General features: G+C 39.7%; 1 protein-coding gene across 29 annotated transcripts in view; it reads right to left on the bottom strand.

Moving 5' to 3' along the window:
* Nucleotides 1-204: 204 nt before the first annotated feature.
* CARF (calcium responsive transcription factor) overlaps nt 205-16836 on the bottom strand; it is a 47070-nt gene continuing 30438 nt past the window's right edge. For 13 of the 29 annotated variants that reach the window (XM_048047133.2, XM_067000017.1, XM_067000016.1 and 10 more), the window contains 5 exons: nt 2783-16156; nt 2544-2645; nt 1528-1684; nt 1389-1431; nt 205-1172 (listed from right to left, as the gene is read on the bottom strand). In XM_048047133.2, coding sequence (XP_047903090.2) covers nt 16038-16156 — 119 coding nt within the window. In that variant the 3' untranslated portion in view covers nt 205-1172; nt 1389-1431; nt 1528-1684; nt 2544-2645; nt 2783-16037. The remainder of the gene's footprint in view (nt 1173-1388; nt 1432-1527; nt 1685-2543; nt 2646-2782; nt 16157-16836) is intronic. The other 16 variants (XM_048047129.2, XM_048047131.2, XM_048047122.2 and 13 more) reach the window with 16 other exon arrangements.

Raw genomic sequence — 16836 nt, 5'->3', positions numbered from 1 at the left:
CTTTTGATACTTACCGTCAGTATTTAAACACAAACCATTTCTGTTAGCAAATATATGAAATAAAACTTGCCACGAAGAACTTGTGTATTATGCTTTACTGTGTTAACTATTAATTGGATAAAAAAAGATCCCACACAGGGTGCACAAAGAGTTGAATACTAAGTAAATTATGATAAAGCCAACAGAAACCAAACCCACCACAGATTGGTATTTTACAAAGTACTTTATTTACCAGTTCTTTCTGCAATGGCTTATAATCACTACTTCTGTTTGCAAGCTCAGAATAAATGCATTATCACCAAAAGTATCAGCCTTTGGTCAATGTCTGAAAGACCTTACCTTACTAATAAGTATTATGCTGATCGACTGTGATTTTTTTTAATCACCTATCCACAGCAAAACTGTTCCATTTTGCAGCTGTTAGCTAATCTCACTAGTAATACCTCAGATCATTTTGCAAAGAAGTTCACATATCTAAAAGAGAAGTAGTAGAGATACTTTTTTCATAGATTGAGCTTGCTGAAAAAAAAACAATAAACAAACAACAAAACAATTTCACAACAAAAACATTGATCGTTTTACTGTTGCAACTGATAAACCCTAGGTTATGGCTCCTGAGGATGACAAATTTTGGTTCCAGGGTAGTCTTCATAGTAGTTTTTTTAAATGAAAGGTGCCACGTTTTCATGACCCCAACCATAGCATTCCAAGCAAATTCATTTTGCCTGAACCAAGTTCAGAAGTTTATGGAGTATTTCAGCACAAAAGACTTTTGGTAGTTGGGGAACATGTACAATCATGTGTCCTTCAAGAGGAGCTGGTGGCTAAGTACTCATGGCTGATCCTGACAACTGCAAAACGGGGAATTCCTCTCTCTTTGATAGAACCTCAGGAGACAAGAGAATCATATGCATTTCATCTATGGCCTCTACATAGCCAAGAAAATTTATGAAATATATTATACAATAACTAAACAGTAAAACAATAGTCAAAAGTGAGTGATATCATTGGAAGAAATTACTTGATGAAGTTACAATGACAGTGCAATCCTTTTTGAAGCTCTTCCTCTAATTTATTAGCTAAGAAGTCTTCTTGGTCCACCACAAATAGTTTTGTGTCCTCCATACAAACAGCTCTAATGATTTGCCATGTTCATTTTAACAGAGGATCTTCTTTTCATGGTGTGATATGGAGAAAGAGGAAGAAAAAAATAAATTTAGTTAATGCTAGGAAGTTTATTCTATCAATTTTGTATTCCAAACAGTGTCTCTACTAGAAAACAGGGAGTGAGCCACCTCGCCTAGTACCCTATCTAGATACCCTTAGACGAAAGCACCAGATATTTTTGGTAGGTGGTCAAAGAACCCACAAACAAAACAAAAACTTACTTTCTAAGGAAGTTCCCTTCTCACTGCAACAGGAAAATGCTCTCTGAAAAGCACAAGAACATAAATCTCATTCCCAAACTCTGCTTATTTCTTCTCCCATGCATGGACTCACAGTACTTTCACTAAAAATTCTACTCACCTCTAACTTTATCCCCTTCAGAAGCACAGCTAGATATAATGCTGTGAAGATGCTTCTACCACCCTCATCACTTGCAAGAGCAACATTACCAAAGTAAATGAAGTAGAAAGTACTGCTGCAGCATCCTTTCCTCAGAACAATTCCTCCACGCTTGAACCTGTAAAACAGAAATATGGTAGATGTTCTTCTCTACAAGAAATGTAATGGATTATACAGGTTCATTGACCTTGCAGCTGAGATTTACTACAGTGAAAAAGTGAATGAGAACTTGAAAGGCCCAACCAGAACACATTCAGAGGTACAAGTCCCAATTTAAACAGGGTATACTCCTTTATATGCACAGGATGACTCTTTAAAAAGAGAAATTTGGTCTATTTTGCACCCTGCTTAACAGATTCAAGGCAGTATTTGTTTGCAGCGATCAAAGAGATCTGAAGTACTTGCCACTGTGACTTGAGTTCAAATAGAAGTTTTTAGTTTTTAGCCAAGGACTTATGGTATTACCCATGAAGCCCTGTAAACCAAGTAAGAATTGCCCAAATTGCCAGGAAGAAACACTTTGATTAGTCCAGTCCATCTGAAACAGTTTAGACATCCCTTCATACATTTCAAAGTACTGCCTCCTCCTGTACCACCACAGTCCACTGCCTTCTAGGCTAGGAAATACTGTGAGAGGTTCACAACTCAGATGACTGAGAAGGTGTTGTGGGCTGACTGGCCCACCTAGCCACTGTCCCACTCTACCTTCTCAACAGGATGGGAGAAAATCAGCAGAGAAAACCCATGAGTTCAGATCAAGATGGGAAGATCACTTACCAGTACAGTCACAAGCAAAACAGCCTTAACAGGGGAAAATTAATTTAATTTATTGCCAATTAAAATATATTTGGATAGTGAGAAATAAATACAAATTAAAACAATACCTCCCCCACCACCATGTACCCCACCAGTTGTAAAACTGGTAATGCCCTCATTCCACAGATCTCTTCTCAGTAGGAGATTAAGAAGTTTCTCACCTCCACCTCCCTCCAGGTACAAAACCTCAGGTGTGGTAGCAGCTTTGCCAACAACCAAGAACTGTTGTTATACCAGTTTGCATTCAGAAGATAACTAGCACACTGAAGATAAAAGCAAATAAACATGGTTACCATTCTAGCTTTTATTATATGTGAGCTCAGAGCATAAATAGCACCAAGATCAGCTCTAAAAAAAATTGAATACTGAAAAAAAACAACAAATACCAATCCACATTTACCATTCAAAGTGAACCACTTCAGCCAGAAGAAACTGCAGTCTTGAGCTGCAACTTTGATAGCTTTCTAATCTCCTGGAAGCAGCTTCACACAAACTTCACTTCCTCTTCTGTTCTCCATTCTGATCTCTTGCTGGTTTTAGCTGGAGTACTCTCAGAGGTAAGCGATCCTAAGAAAACATCCAACACCCAGTGAAATAAGAGCTAAAAGCAGAAGCCAAGGAGGGAGCACCTGCACACTTCAGAAAACTGAAGAGTATCATCTTTACAAAACATACATAATTAATTCTCAATTCTCCTTTCCATTTCATTTCATCTTTAAAAGAAATATCTGATAAATTGTTACATTTATCCCTGAAAGAGCAGTGCCACATTTAAGTACAACTGAATTCTTAACAAGTTTCTTTAGGAAGTAAACACTGGACACTCTAGGCCACATTTGTGCCTAACTCACAAAACCTTTGTTAAACTACATGTTTTTTGCTTGTTTGGTTGGTTTTTGTTTTTTGGGGTGGGGGGTGGTTAAGGCAATTGAGATTTCTTTTCCTCCCGCTGCTAACTGGTGATTTTTATCAAGTTGTTTTAAAAAAAAAAAGGGGGGGGGGGTTAGCTGTGAGGAGCAAGAATGCCTGCTTTTACCATTATATTTTTAAGTTGATTATTCCTTCTCCCAGCTCCCATTCCTAACACAGCTTAAATACATCATGCTTGAGGGTGTCTGTTCTAAGGGCTGCCAGTTCCCTCAGACCACGGACACAGTCCATCAAGTTTTCATATGGGAAGGCTTCCATCTTCATGGTGGAAAGCAGAATTCCACAAGCCATCCTTGAGGAGAAAAAAAATGAGGAACTCTGCCACCAGTAAGAACACAAATGCAGCCAACACTTCTTGGGAGCTTTAAAAAAAGGGTTTTTTTTTCTTCTGCTCAAGAAATACTGCTGGACAAATGTGCACAGCCTCAGAATGAATCAGTAGCTTAGTTAGAGCACAGATTAGAACGACCAAAGCCACAGAGGAAAGATTCCTCAGTTCTTGAGACCTGACCATTTTTGACGCCATTGGTTTCACTAATCCAACATAAATTCCACACACAAAATTTGTTTTACAATTTACGTATCTCTAGACTTGACATGACTCAGCTGTTCATAAACTACGGTTTGCAGATGTTGTCATTACCATGCTGTTAAGTGACCAGGTCAGATAATGCAAATGAAAAGAAATTGCCTTCATGTTATGGGAGAGGTGGTACATAGTGATTTGCAAACACAGTGATGGAAGACCACCTACAGATGAACAGAATTGACAGACCTCTGAGGGTCTGAAGATGTAGGTGTCAAAGGACAGTTTGGAGTGTTTCTGGTTCTGGACAAAGAGAGCAAAAAAATAAATTGTAAAAGGCTTTTTTTTTTTTTAATGTTAGAAGGGTTAGAATGATATACTAACATTCCTTCGTAAGAAATTTTCACAGAACTAGGACATTACACACTAAGTTACCACTTACTCTGTAAAAAGCATACATCTGAGAGGCCTTTAGACCAAAACTCACCACTTGCAAAACATTTACTTTACAAAACATTTACCTTACAAAACATTTACTTTAAGAAAATGAACACTCACAGTACAAAGATCAGGAGGCACTGCTGGCCTACAGTTTCAATATACCATGCAAAGACAGCAATGCATGGATGACTATTCATTAACATTGTGGTAGATACTCATAACACTGAGATCTGTCCAGGCACTAAGTATGTTGTCAAGTAGAGCAAAGTGAGATAGCAATTTTAATACTTCTTGAAGAGATTGACTTTTACTCTATGTCAAAAATCTTTTTTGCTTTCGAAGAATAAAAGCTTTATAGAAATTGTGTTGTCAACCTTTACTCTTCATTTCATTCCTGCACGTCCTCCCATAAGACCTTACACACTTTCTTCATGATGTTTGTCCTTTGCAAGATCCCTTTGGACAAGGATACTCAGTATTTGTCCTCAGAAATCTTCCAAGCGTTTACGATCATTCCTTTGAAGACTTCTCAGAAATCACATCAAACCACTTCAGAAAATAAACATATCATTTATCACATTGGTTAGAAATGGAAGGAGATAGTAAGATGTAATATCTTACTCTGGAAAAGAAAACAAACCCACCCACACTTCCTGTCACATTAAGGGATTTCTGCCTTTCCCTCTTTCTCCCCCCATTTCATACCTTAGTTGTTGCTTGCTGGATAGACCTGCTGGATAGCTTCTGACCTAAAAAACCAACACAGCCTGTTTTACACAATGTTTTTCATCCGTTAATGAGGTGTACTTATCACATCATTGCAGATGGGATAGGCTCTAAAGTTTAACCCCAAGAAAGCTTTGTTCGGAAGGGAAAGACAGATCAAGGAGGATCTTCTCTTCATGGATCTCTGATGAGTGGTGGCTTTTCAAACCCTCATCCTCAGCTACACCACACTTTCTGTCCCTAACAGAACACATTCTTTGTATCTAATCTTAGAACATACCTGTTTGAATAAGCTTAAGGGAATAAATTGTAAGTTTGCCAACATACAGCCAATTTAACAGCCAGCTACTATCCACAAACAGAATCAGGAACTCAAGTGGCATGAAAAGAAAGAGGTCAGTTTAGCAATATAAAGCCCTAACAGCAGGCAGGTATTATCCTTATCCCCTTGTTTTCTCAAGTAACAATCGTCCTGTGAAATGTGGCTCCCTGATGGTCATCCAAGTACGGACAAGTCACAAACAAAGCAAAGAAAAACATTAATTAAAGGAACTTATGGACTTATGATCCAGGAGAGACAAAGAAAAACTGACAGAAGCAAATCTCACCAGTATTTACTTGTGCAGTGAACTCACTGCTTTCAACAATATAACAGTGAAACACTAAGTATCAGAGGGCCTGAGGGCAAAGGACTTGCATGGAAGCTCTAGTAAGTTCGATGGAAGAGACTTGGCTGGAGACTGAGTGTGCTTGAGGTAGACAGAGCTGAAGTCAGAAGAATGACTGTGTTAGTGTTGGGGAGAATCGAATGGATGTTCTATTAATGTTTCTCAGGTGATGGATCATACGGTATAATTAAATATTATTAAATGTACTTACATTATCAAGTAATCTATGTATACTGGAAACCTAGGGAGTACACTGAACATTTAAAGGAATCGTTGAAGGGGAACCCTGGGAGGGAATAGGTACAACCTGACCTTGGATAAGGGCCTGGAGATGATGAAATGAGTTGAAGCAGAACCAAGGAGCGGAGGGAGCATGCGTCGAGTGAGAAAGGTGAAAGAGTTCAGCGGAGAGGAAGACTCCTTACTTCATCTGGACGACCACCTGGACGACCACCAGAGTGCGCCACGCATGTGCAAAGGGGAGGGGAGCTAATTAGAATGAAAAGCGAGGCTGATGTTGCAACCTGTAATGAATATGTATACCTGACGCAATATTGTATGTATAAATAACGGCTGGGAAGTAACGGGACTTGAAGCCAGATTTGGGCACCTGCCCCGGCTTCCAGCGCTGAATAAAGCACCTTCATATAATCACTTGGTGGTTATGTGGTTGCTACGCTAACATTTTGGCGACCCAGATGGGACAGCGTGGGCACTGCTGAGGCGGATCGTGTCTCGGTTTCGCTCCAGCCGGCACCGAGGGATTCTCGGGGAGCAGTCGACCACGACCGACCTCCGCTGCTCACGACGTACCACTGGAGTGGTAAGCAAAGGTGCTTTCAACTTTGGGTATTCGGTACCGATTTGGTTGGGAAAGCCTGCCGGTCAGACGCGGCGAAAGCCACGCTCGGTTGGGCAGGGAGCTCCCGGGGTAAGCCTAGGCGCCGTCCGTTAGACAGAGCGAAAGCTCTGCAGGTTCGGCATTGGTAATTGTATTGGTTTGTGCTGAAGGGTCAGCACCTGGTATTATTGGTATGTAGAAAGCGTGCTGCTGCTGCTCCGGCAGCTTTTTGCGAAAGCACGCTGCTGCTCCGGCAGCTTTTGGGAAAGCACACTGCTGCTCCGGCAGCTTCTGGAAAGTGTGCTGTTGCTGCTCCGGCAGCTTTCGGGAGAGTGTGTTGTTGCTCCGGCAGCTTTCGGGAGAGTGTGTTGCTGCAGCTTTCGGGAGAGTGTGTTGTTGCTCCAGCAGCTTTCGGGAGAGTGTGTTGCTGCTCCGGCAGCTTTCGGGAGAGTGTGTTGCTGCTCCGGCAGCTTTCGGGAGAGTGTGTTGCTGCTCCGGCAGCTTTCGGGAGAGTGTGTTGCTGCTCCGGCAGCTTTCGGGAGAGTGTGTTGCTGCTCCGGCAGCTTTCGGGAGAGTGTGTTGCTGCTCCGGCAGCTTTTGGGTCCGTATCATAAGCTCAAAATGAAAAAGATTAAAGAAATTCTGGGAAAAGATGTACCTATCCCGCGGACATCCCCGCTGGGGTGTTTGCTAGCACACTGGAAAGAGGGAGGTTTTGGTCAAGAAATGCGGAAAGGAAAGCTGATTGATTATTGTAATATTTGGTGGCCACAGTATAAACTAGAGGACCAAGAAACTTGGCCTGAGAATGGAACATTGCAATATAATACAATTTTACAATAATGCTATTTTGTAAGTGGGAAGGAAAATATGATGAACTGCCGTATGTGGAATTATTCTTTTATTTGCGCCGAAAGCCTGAATGGCAGCATGCTTGTGGAATAATGGTGCTTGAAGTTTAAACTGAGGAACGTTGTTGTGCATGTACTAAGGAGGGACGCTGTATACAGCATCAGGCAATAGAGAATAATAAGTATTATGGGAAATAATATAATATAATAATATAATAATGTATATAATAATATAATAATGTATATAATAATATAATAATATAATATAATAATATAATAATGGAAATATTGATCTGGAAGTTGCGCCGTCGGCTCCGCCGGAAGAGCCAGGACAGGGAGGGAAAAGAGAAAAGGAAGATAGCAGTAGTGATGGAGAATCCCCGATTTTAGTCTCCCCGTGTCACATAGGACCCGGCAACAGCGAAGGGCAGGAGAAACTATAAATGAACAGGGAGGGAAAATAATCGCTCCCCTCAGGCAAGGAGTGGGGACAGAAGGACCGGTATATGTCAAGGTGCCTTTTTCAGCTGGGGATTTAATGATATGGAAGCAAGCAGCCGGCACCTACAGGGAAAACCCAGATAAAGTAGCTAGGATAATGAAAATGATAATTAAAACCCAAAATCCCGATTGGGATGATCTCCAGGTGATCCTGGATACTTTGATGGATTACATGGTATTGCGGGCAGCCAGAGAGAGAGCCCGAGAAGATATATGAAATGGATTAGTGCTTGGAAATCTAGATCAAAACTTCCCCACTGAGGATCCCCAATGGGATTATAACACAGGGGATGGAATAAGGAGGCTGAAGAGATATCAAGATTGGGTACAAGTCGGGGTACAGAATGCCATGCCCCGGACCATAAATTGGTCAAAATTGTATAATGTCAGGCAAGAAAAAGCGGAATCACCTTCCGCCTTTTTAGAGAGATTGAAAGAAACTAAAGAGCCCTTGGTAAAAATTCAAATAGGAAATAAGGAAGTAAAATTTTTGATTGATACAGGGGCCACATATTCAGTACTCAATAGATTAAGTGGTAAGATAGGGGAAAGGAAAACTACTATTGTAGGTGCCACCGGGAAGGAGGAAATACGGCCGTTCTTACAACCCCTTGATTTACAGTTTGGAGGTAAAGAAATTACGCATGAATTTTTATATGTACCAGAATGCCCTATTCCTCTTTTGGGACGGGATTTGCTAACTAAACTATAATGTTTGAAGATGGAGAATTGATTATGAGAATCCCGGAATCAAAAGTGGGACAAATATTAATGATTAAAGAGAAGGCTGTTCCTCATATCCCAAAAGAGGTAGAAAATGCAGTAATGCCTGCAATTTGGGAAATGGACGTGCCTGGAAAATCAAAAGTAGCCCAGCCAGTAAAAATTGAACTTAAGGAAGGGGCCCGACTGGTACGGATTAAACAGTACCCATTGAAGCTAGAAGCTAGGCTAGGAATAGTAAAGATTATAGATAAATTTCTTAGCTACCACATTTTGGAGGAATGCAAATCTGAATATAATACCCCAATTTTCCCAGTAAAGAAACCTAATGGGGAATACAGGCTAGTGCAGGACCTTAGGGCAATAAACGAAATAACAAAAGATATTCACCCAGTGGTGGCTAATCCTTATACATTGTTAACATCTGTAAAAGAAAAATATAAGTGGTTTACTGTAATTGATTTAAAAGATGCCTTCTTCTGCATACCCATTGACAAGGATAGTAGAAAACTTTTTGCTTTTGAATGGGAAAGTCCACGGAACGGACGAAAGATGCAACTGACCTGGACAAGATTGCCTCAAGGATTCAAGAATAGCCCGACCCTCTTCGGCAGTCAACTAGCTAAAGAAATAGAAGATTGGATTAACCAAGGACAAATTCAGGTACCAAAGGATCGATACCTGCTGTTACAATATGTGGACGATATATTAATAGCTACCAAAGGAGAGTCAGAATGTATTCAGGTAACTGTTGATATTTTGAATCAATTGGGACTAAATGGGTACAAGGTTTCTAAACAAAAGGCACAAATCGCGTGCACAACAGTAATTTATTTGGGATGTGAAATTTCTCAAGGACAAAGAAAATTGGGAGTTAACCGAATACAAGCTATTTGTGAAATCCCCGAGCCGCGAAATCTGCACGAACTACGGGCTTTCCTAGGTATGGCCGGGTGGTGTAGACTGTGGGTAATGGACTATGGACTCATAGCAAAGCCCCTCTATGAAACACAAAAGGCCTGTACATTTACCTGGGAAAGCCACAACAAGAGGCCTTTAAGAAATTAAAAAGAAGCCCTGATAAAGGCGCCTGCCTTGGGCTTGCCGGACTTATCAAAGGACTTTCAGCTGTTTGCGCATGAGAGACAACGATTGGCATTAGGAGTACTGACCCAGCGACTTGGGAGCTGGAAAAGACCTGTAGGGTATTTTTCTAAACAATTGGATGCGGTAAGCGCCGGATGGCCCTCGTGTTTAAGGGCCGTGGCAGCCACAGTCCTTTTAATACAGGCAAAAGGGGGGCCATTGGCTATCGCCCAGCCGAATGAATCTTAAGAACTACTAACCTATTGAACCCAGCAGTGTTTCTAGGAACAACTGCGGAGGAAGGAGACCTCAGTCATGATTGCGTGGAGATCATCGAACATACCTATGCCAGCAGAACAGACTTAAAAGATCAGCCTCTGGAGAGACCAGATTGGGAACTTTTCACGGATGGAAGCAGCTTCGTGGAAAATGGGACTCGTTATGCAGGATACGCAGTAACTACATCAAAGGTAGTGATCGAGGCAAATTCCCTACCTCCGGGGACTTCAGCCCAACGAGCAGAAATAGTCGCCCTGACGCGAGCCCTGGAACTAAGCGAGGGTAAGAATGTGAATATTTGGACAGATTCAAAATATGCATTCGGGGTAGTCCACGTACATGGGGCATTATGGAAAGAAAGGGGAATGCTATCCTCACAAGGGACTAATATAAAATATCAGGAAGAAATATTGAAATTAATAACAGCTGTACAGAAACCCCAACAGGTGGCCATAATGCATTGTAAAGCTCATCAAGGAGGGATGTCAGAGATTGCAGAAGGTAACAAATTGGCAGATTTGACGGCCCGGAAGGTCGCGCGTGAAGTACGGAAAGTAATGGCTCTAATTCCATCGAAGGTAGGCCTCTCTTGTTTTAAATTACCTAAAGACCCAAAGTATTCAGCAGAAGATGAGAGACTTGCAAATTTGATGAAGGCCCGGAAGAATCCTGACGGATGGTATGTGACTACGACAGGACAACTCATAGTGCCTCCTATAATAATGCGAGAAATCTTACAAATAAAACATAATGAATGTCACTGGGGTGCAGGAGCAATGGTGACCTATTTGAAACGAGGTGTCATCTCGGTACACATGTTAACAATGGCAAAGTCAGTAATGTCAAAATGTGAGCTTTGCTTAAAGAATAACCCGGTAGCAAGGAAACATGCTGAGATGGGGAGAATTAGAGCTGGAATAGAGCCTGGAGATTACTGGCAAATAGATTTCGTGGAACTGCCTAAAGCAAGAGGTTATAAATACCTATTGGTAGGGGTTGATACTTTTTCAGGATGGCCGGAGGCCCTTCCCTGTCGCACCAACCAAGCAAAGGAAACGGTAAAATGGTTACTACAGGAAATAATCCCTAGATTTGGTGTACCATTGGGTATTTCTTCAGACAGGGGACCACATTTCATTGCCAATGTGGTTAAGGAGGTTAGTAGGTTACTGGGAATCACCCAGAACACCCTATCCCACTTACTCCACCCCCATCCTATAGTACTAGCGTTAACAAGCAGGCATAGAGGAATCAATAAGATAGTAGACTAACGAAGATGCGTTAAGATTATACTTACTAATCTCTATATCAAGTTATACTCACTAACCTATACTAACCTGATTCAACCTAATAGTAATGAAAATACTTGCTCTTGGTATGAGTGAAGTATTTTCAAAGGGGGGAAATGTTAGTGTTGGGGAGAATCGAATGGATGTTCTATTAATGTTTCTCAGGTGATGGATCATACGGTATAATTAAATATTATTAAATGTACTTACATTATCAAGTAATCTATGTATACTGGAAACCTAGGGAGTACACTGAACATTTAAAGGAATCGTTGAAGGGGAACCCTGGGAGGGAATAGGTACAACCTGACCTTGGATAAGGGCCTGGAGATGATGAAATGAGTTGAAGCAGAACCAAGGAGCGGAGGGAGCATGCGTCGAGTGAGAAAGGTGAAAGAGTTCAGCGGAGAGGAAGACTCCTTACTTCATCTGGACGACCACCTGGACGACCACCAGAGTGCGCCACGCATGTGCAAAGGGGAGGGGAGCTAATTAGAATGAAAAGCGAGGCTGATGTTGCAACCTGTAATGAATATGTATACCTGACGCAATATTGTATGTATAAATAACGGCTGGGAAGTAACGGGACTTGAAGCCAGATTTGGGCACCTGCCCCGGCTTCCAGCGCTGAATAAAGCACCTTCATATAATCACTTGGTGGTTATGTGGTTGCTACGCTAACAACTGGAGCAGCAAGTTAATTTGGTTGAGAAGAAGAGGTGTTTTCCTTGGTAACATGTAAAGAAAGAGAGGCTACACTCCTGGGTTGCAGCTCAAAGAGGAGCTTCTTCATGCCATTAGAAGATAAAGATGGGTGTCTCGGACTAGTGGAAGACATTGAGTTGCCTTTGGTACTCTCCAAAACTTGAGTGGCTCTGTTGGTTTTGAGGGCAGGACAGGCTTTCCTCTTCTTCCATACATGTAAATTTCCACCATGATCTCACCCTATCCTCTACTGTCTCATACTAGAACCGAGCTGAGCCTTTGTGATAGTCTTGCAACCCCTTTACAGGGCCTAGGACCTCCCCCAGCACAGCCTTCTCCAACCCTCCCCACAGAGCACTCATCTTTCACACTTTCAGGACCTTCTTCCACCTAGTCTCCCTGGACTCGTCCTACTTGTTCTCCTTCTGCCCCAGCAACCACTGCTTTCAAGTAGCTCTTGTATTTCTCCCCACAAGTCCCCATAACCACAACATAGATCATTTCTTTAAAATAGAAAGTAGTTTACATTTGAATAGGAATACTGTACATTAAATTACTATATAAATATATAATAGAAACATACATATACAAACATTTACATCTCTAAATTCTGCACAAGCTGCAACAATCTTCATACCGCATGACCAAGTTTGGGTTTTTGAGCAGTGCAAAAAGGACTCATTGACACCACTGGTTTTCATCCAAGAGACTGCTAGCCTTGAATAAGAGCTACAGATGTGTGCCTTACTGTCTTCTCTACGTTTTTGCAAAAAAGTTTTTTTTGCATGCACATACATAAACACAGCCTTTCTTGTCAAGCCAACCAATCACCCGTATGGATAACCAACAATAAGAATAGACTGGAGAATAATTTGTTCATTTACAGTGCTGTGGAAGCTCAGGATTTCTAGGTTTGCAAAATGAATGTTTGAACGTAACAACAAGAAGACAAAGAAAACATCAGAAAAACATCTGCAAATCCAACACAATGTCATAATTAACTACTTTGAACCAAGCTACGTAGTTTTCTCAGAAAAAATATCAACCTTAAGCATTCAAGTCAAACAAATTTAAGTGCATTGAAAGTGGTATTGTTTATAAGTAATTTTTCTTCCCAAATATGTGAGAGTTTTTCTGTAAACTTTAAGTGGAAATTAGTGAACTAAGATGTTAATCTGAATACAGATGCTGGACATGGGTGATCAGTCAATGCTCCCAATTAGAAACACGCACAAAGCAAATGTAAACATAGTCTTCAAAGAGGAAACTTAATACTAACTTAAAAGACAACACAGTAATAAACTGGAATACGTATTTAGATGATAAAGAACTGGAATGCAGTGAAAAGGAAGGAAGCTGGAAAAAAAAAGTCAGTATTGTCTGAAGAAGCATTTCAAATAAAATTTTTCTATGAACAGAACTACAACTCTCATCCCCAGCTTTTAAGAACAGTTAAGTCTTTTCATCATCTTCAAATTTCTCCCAACTTTTCATTCTCTTGTTTTCAGAGTACCAGGCAAATTAGGCTAGCTTCTAACATGAATTTAATTGTCTGTAACTCAAAATAGACTAAAAGATTTCCTCCACTTGTGAGCAGTAAACAAAAACCAGAAGTACCTTCAGAAATATTGTTCAGCACAAGATTAGACTGTAGCTAATGGTGGGAAGAACAGTGACTGTTAAATAACAGATCTGTTAATGAGCTGATGATGAATTGATGATGAATGATGAACTGATGGAAATGTAAATTCTCTTTCCTTAAGTTTTTACACCAGCCACAAATCTATTGTCTTCTTTAAAGAAAACTAGAACTGAAACAATCTATTGCTGGTCATCGTTAGCTGCCAGATTATTTCAAGAATAAGCATTCTGAAAAAATGAGGAACAATTCTTCAAAAAAAAAAAAAAAGGTAATATTGAGAAAGATGATAAATTGGAATGCCTTAGTTTATGAAAAACAGAAGGTGATGGAATCACTGAATATAGCAGTGTAGAAGGAGGTATCCATACTGGTATATAATTACTAAATTTGAAAATAAAAAAATGACCGCTGTCCATGTACACCAGAACTATGACTGCAGCAGAGAACATCCATTCTGGACATAGTTTTACAATTAACAACAACAAAAATACAAAAGAGTGAGCCTTGTGGGATTTACCTACCCAGAAACAAGTAAGTCACACCACAAAACAAGTCATTGTAGAAACAAGTGTGAGAGACTCCTAAGAACAAAAGATTCTCTACGCACTTGCATATACCGGCTCTTATTAAATAAGAGCATGATCTGTTGGAAAGTTCTGATTTAAGCTAACCAGTACACATTAGTCTTGAAATGAACAGCATTAACAGTAATATGAATAATGAATAGCATTAACAGTAACGGTTAACCTCACAGAAGCTAATATATTTTAAGGTAAGATTAAGCACCTACCTAACAGATGCTGCTTACAAAGGTATTAGGAACCCAATTTCAATGTATTAGGAACCCAGTGTATTAGGAACCCAATTTCAATGTGACTTTTGAAAGTTTTCACTTTAAATATGCAAAAGGAAAATAAAAATTAATATTAAATAGTCACTATTTAAATAAGATTTGTGAATGCATGCATATTAATAAATATAGCCATTTAAAAATGTTAAGGATTAAGCTCATATAATATCCCTAACACTTTCTCTATACATAAGTCAACCCATCTTTTTCCTCTTTTTTTCATTTTTAGAGTGGAAAAGAGAAAATCCTCCAGTTGCATTCTTGTACATCATGCAGAAAAATATCAAATTTTATGACCAAGTTCTCAAGTACTTAGTAGGAACCACTGGTGTTACTGTACTACGGACGCTGCTCTAAAAATTCAACAGCTGAAAAAAACAGTATCATTGTTTGACTTGATACCTATGTTGGCATCAGTTTCATTTCTTTTATTGCTTTAAATGGATTCCAATTATTATTATTATTATTATTTTTTTGAAAAAGCATTTCTATCACAGATTACAAAATTCAGTCCTTGTCACTTATTATGGCTTTGACTTAAGTGTTGCTAAAAGCTGTTTCTTGACCAACTTTTTAAAGATTCCTGGTAATTTTTTAAGTAATACAGACCACTTCAGTCCTAGAACTGCTACTACTGAAAAAGACAAGATTGTTTTCTGAATGTTATAGTGATAACATCTATTGCTTAGATTTACATTATTACTTGCTTTGTTTTCTTGGGCCTCTCTTTTAGTAAAGTATCTGCAAGTCTTATATCATGAATGGCAGCAGGTTAAGTCATATTTATGTGAGCTGATAGCTTAAATGAATAAAGCAAAAGGTAGAGAAGCTGAAACTGCAGCATCAATCATTTTCTACAAGACTCCTGCTTTTATATGTTATGACCAACTGTTGTTACAGTACTGCTGCAAGTGCTGACAAATCTCATTATACAGCTAGAACATAAGTTTAAAGATATCAAAGTTGAAAACATTCACTGTTACAATTTAGACTTTTCTTCATCATACAGCTAAGTTCACCTGGCAACCTCACCTTTCTCCTCTCCTTGGATCTTCACATCATTAACATTATGATCGGGTCAAAGTCGCTTTTCTTAAATATCTCTGTCCTTCATCAGTTTGAAATGTACCATCTTCGACCTTCATTTTGTCACAAAACTATTGATGCATTGATACACTTTGCTGTTGGATTCTGTGGTCTGGAAGCTGGCAGATTTTATGGTCTCTATAGTGCTGTAATAGTCGAGGGTCTCAAGGAGAAAAGCAAACCCAGCATTTTAATCCATATTCTAAAACTAATTATGGAAGACCTTCAGAAATGCTGACCAAAATGGGCCATGTGGATAGCGTCCAAACTACTCAAAATATGAAATAAAAGAGAGCTAGTGTTCCACATGGTAACTGGATGACCTGGAATTGGCAGAGTGTCACATCAATTGTATATCAAAACAGCTGTCTGTCAGAACTAGTGTATAATATGCCCAGTCTGAATGTCACAATACCATTTTAAAAGAATGGCATTACTTAGAGTACCTGCCTTTCCTTCCAAGACACTTAGAATCCTCTGCTTTGAAAAATCCTTTACAGCCTTCACAGATTTAAATAGAGGAGGATCTCTGGCAGTCTCTGATTTTATCTGGCTCCATGGATAATGCTTTTTCTCTTGGCTCTTCTTTAACGTGGCTTACACAGATAACACCCTCTGTATTTTCTTCAGCTTAAAACAAAACAAAACCAAACATTAAAGTTCAAACTCCACCGATAACACTTCGGCCCAAATAACTGCATACATTTAAGAGAAAAATAGTTCAGGAACTCAAGCTCATAGGTAAGTCATTTGTGAAGTTACCTGCTAGTTAGTTTGACAGTCGGTTATAGCCTGTACTGTGCTGTTAGACATTGCAAACTTGCATGAACTTACTACAGCAAGTGCTCCTGTGAGTACAAATATTTAAAAGATTTCAGTCCCCCAAATGATGATGCTGTTTACTTTCCTCCCAAATGTCCTTTTTCTTCCCCATGGAAAAATAAACCTACATCTTATGATTTTTTGTTTGTTTGTTTGTTTGTTTTTTGAGGGGGCTGGAATAGAGGTGCTATTGCTTAAAAATCTAATGCTAAAGCATGTTGATTTAAAGAATGACCTAAACTTCAGGCATGGCTGGCCACTGGTTAGTGACTGCATATACATTTTCATCAGGAAATAGCTTACTCTTAAGTTAACACTTGGTTAAGAAAAAGTCCAGAACATACAAAATAACTTTAACCAAGCACACATGTGCACGTACACACACAGTAGAAAAAGTATCTTGAAATATAAACTGACTGAACCGGTAAGCAAGTGTTTCATCCAAGTAATCTCTGTAACACTACTTCCTCTTCAGTCTAGAATGTTTT

This window comes from Anser cygnoides, chromosome 6 (genome assembly GCF_040182565.1).
Source record: "Anser cygnoides isolate HZ-2024a breed goose chromosome 6, Taihu_goose_T2T_genome, whole genome shotgun sequence".
In the NCBI taxonomy this organism is placed as follows: Eukaryota; Metazoa; Chordata; class Aves; order Anseriformes; family Anatidae; genus Anser; species Anser cygnoides.
The sequence above is the reverse complement of the archived record's forward strand: the minus strand, read 5'-3'. Positions and strand labels throughout refer to the sequence as shown.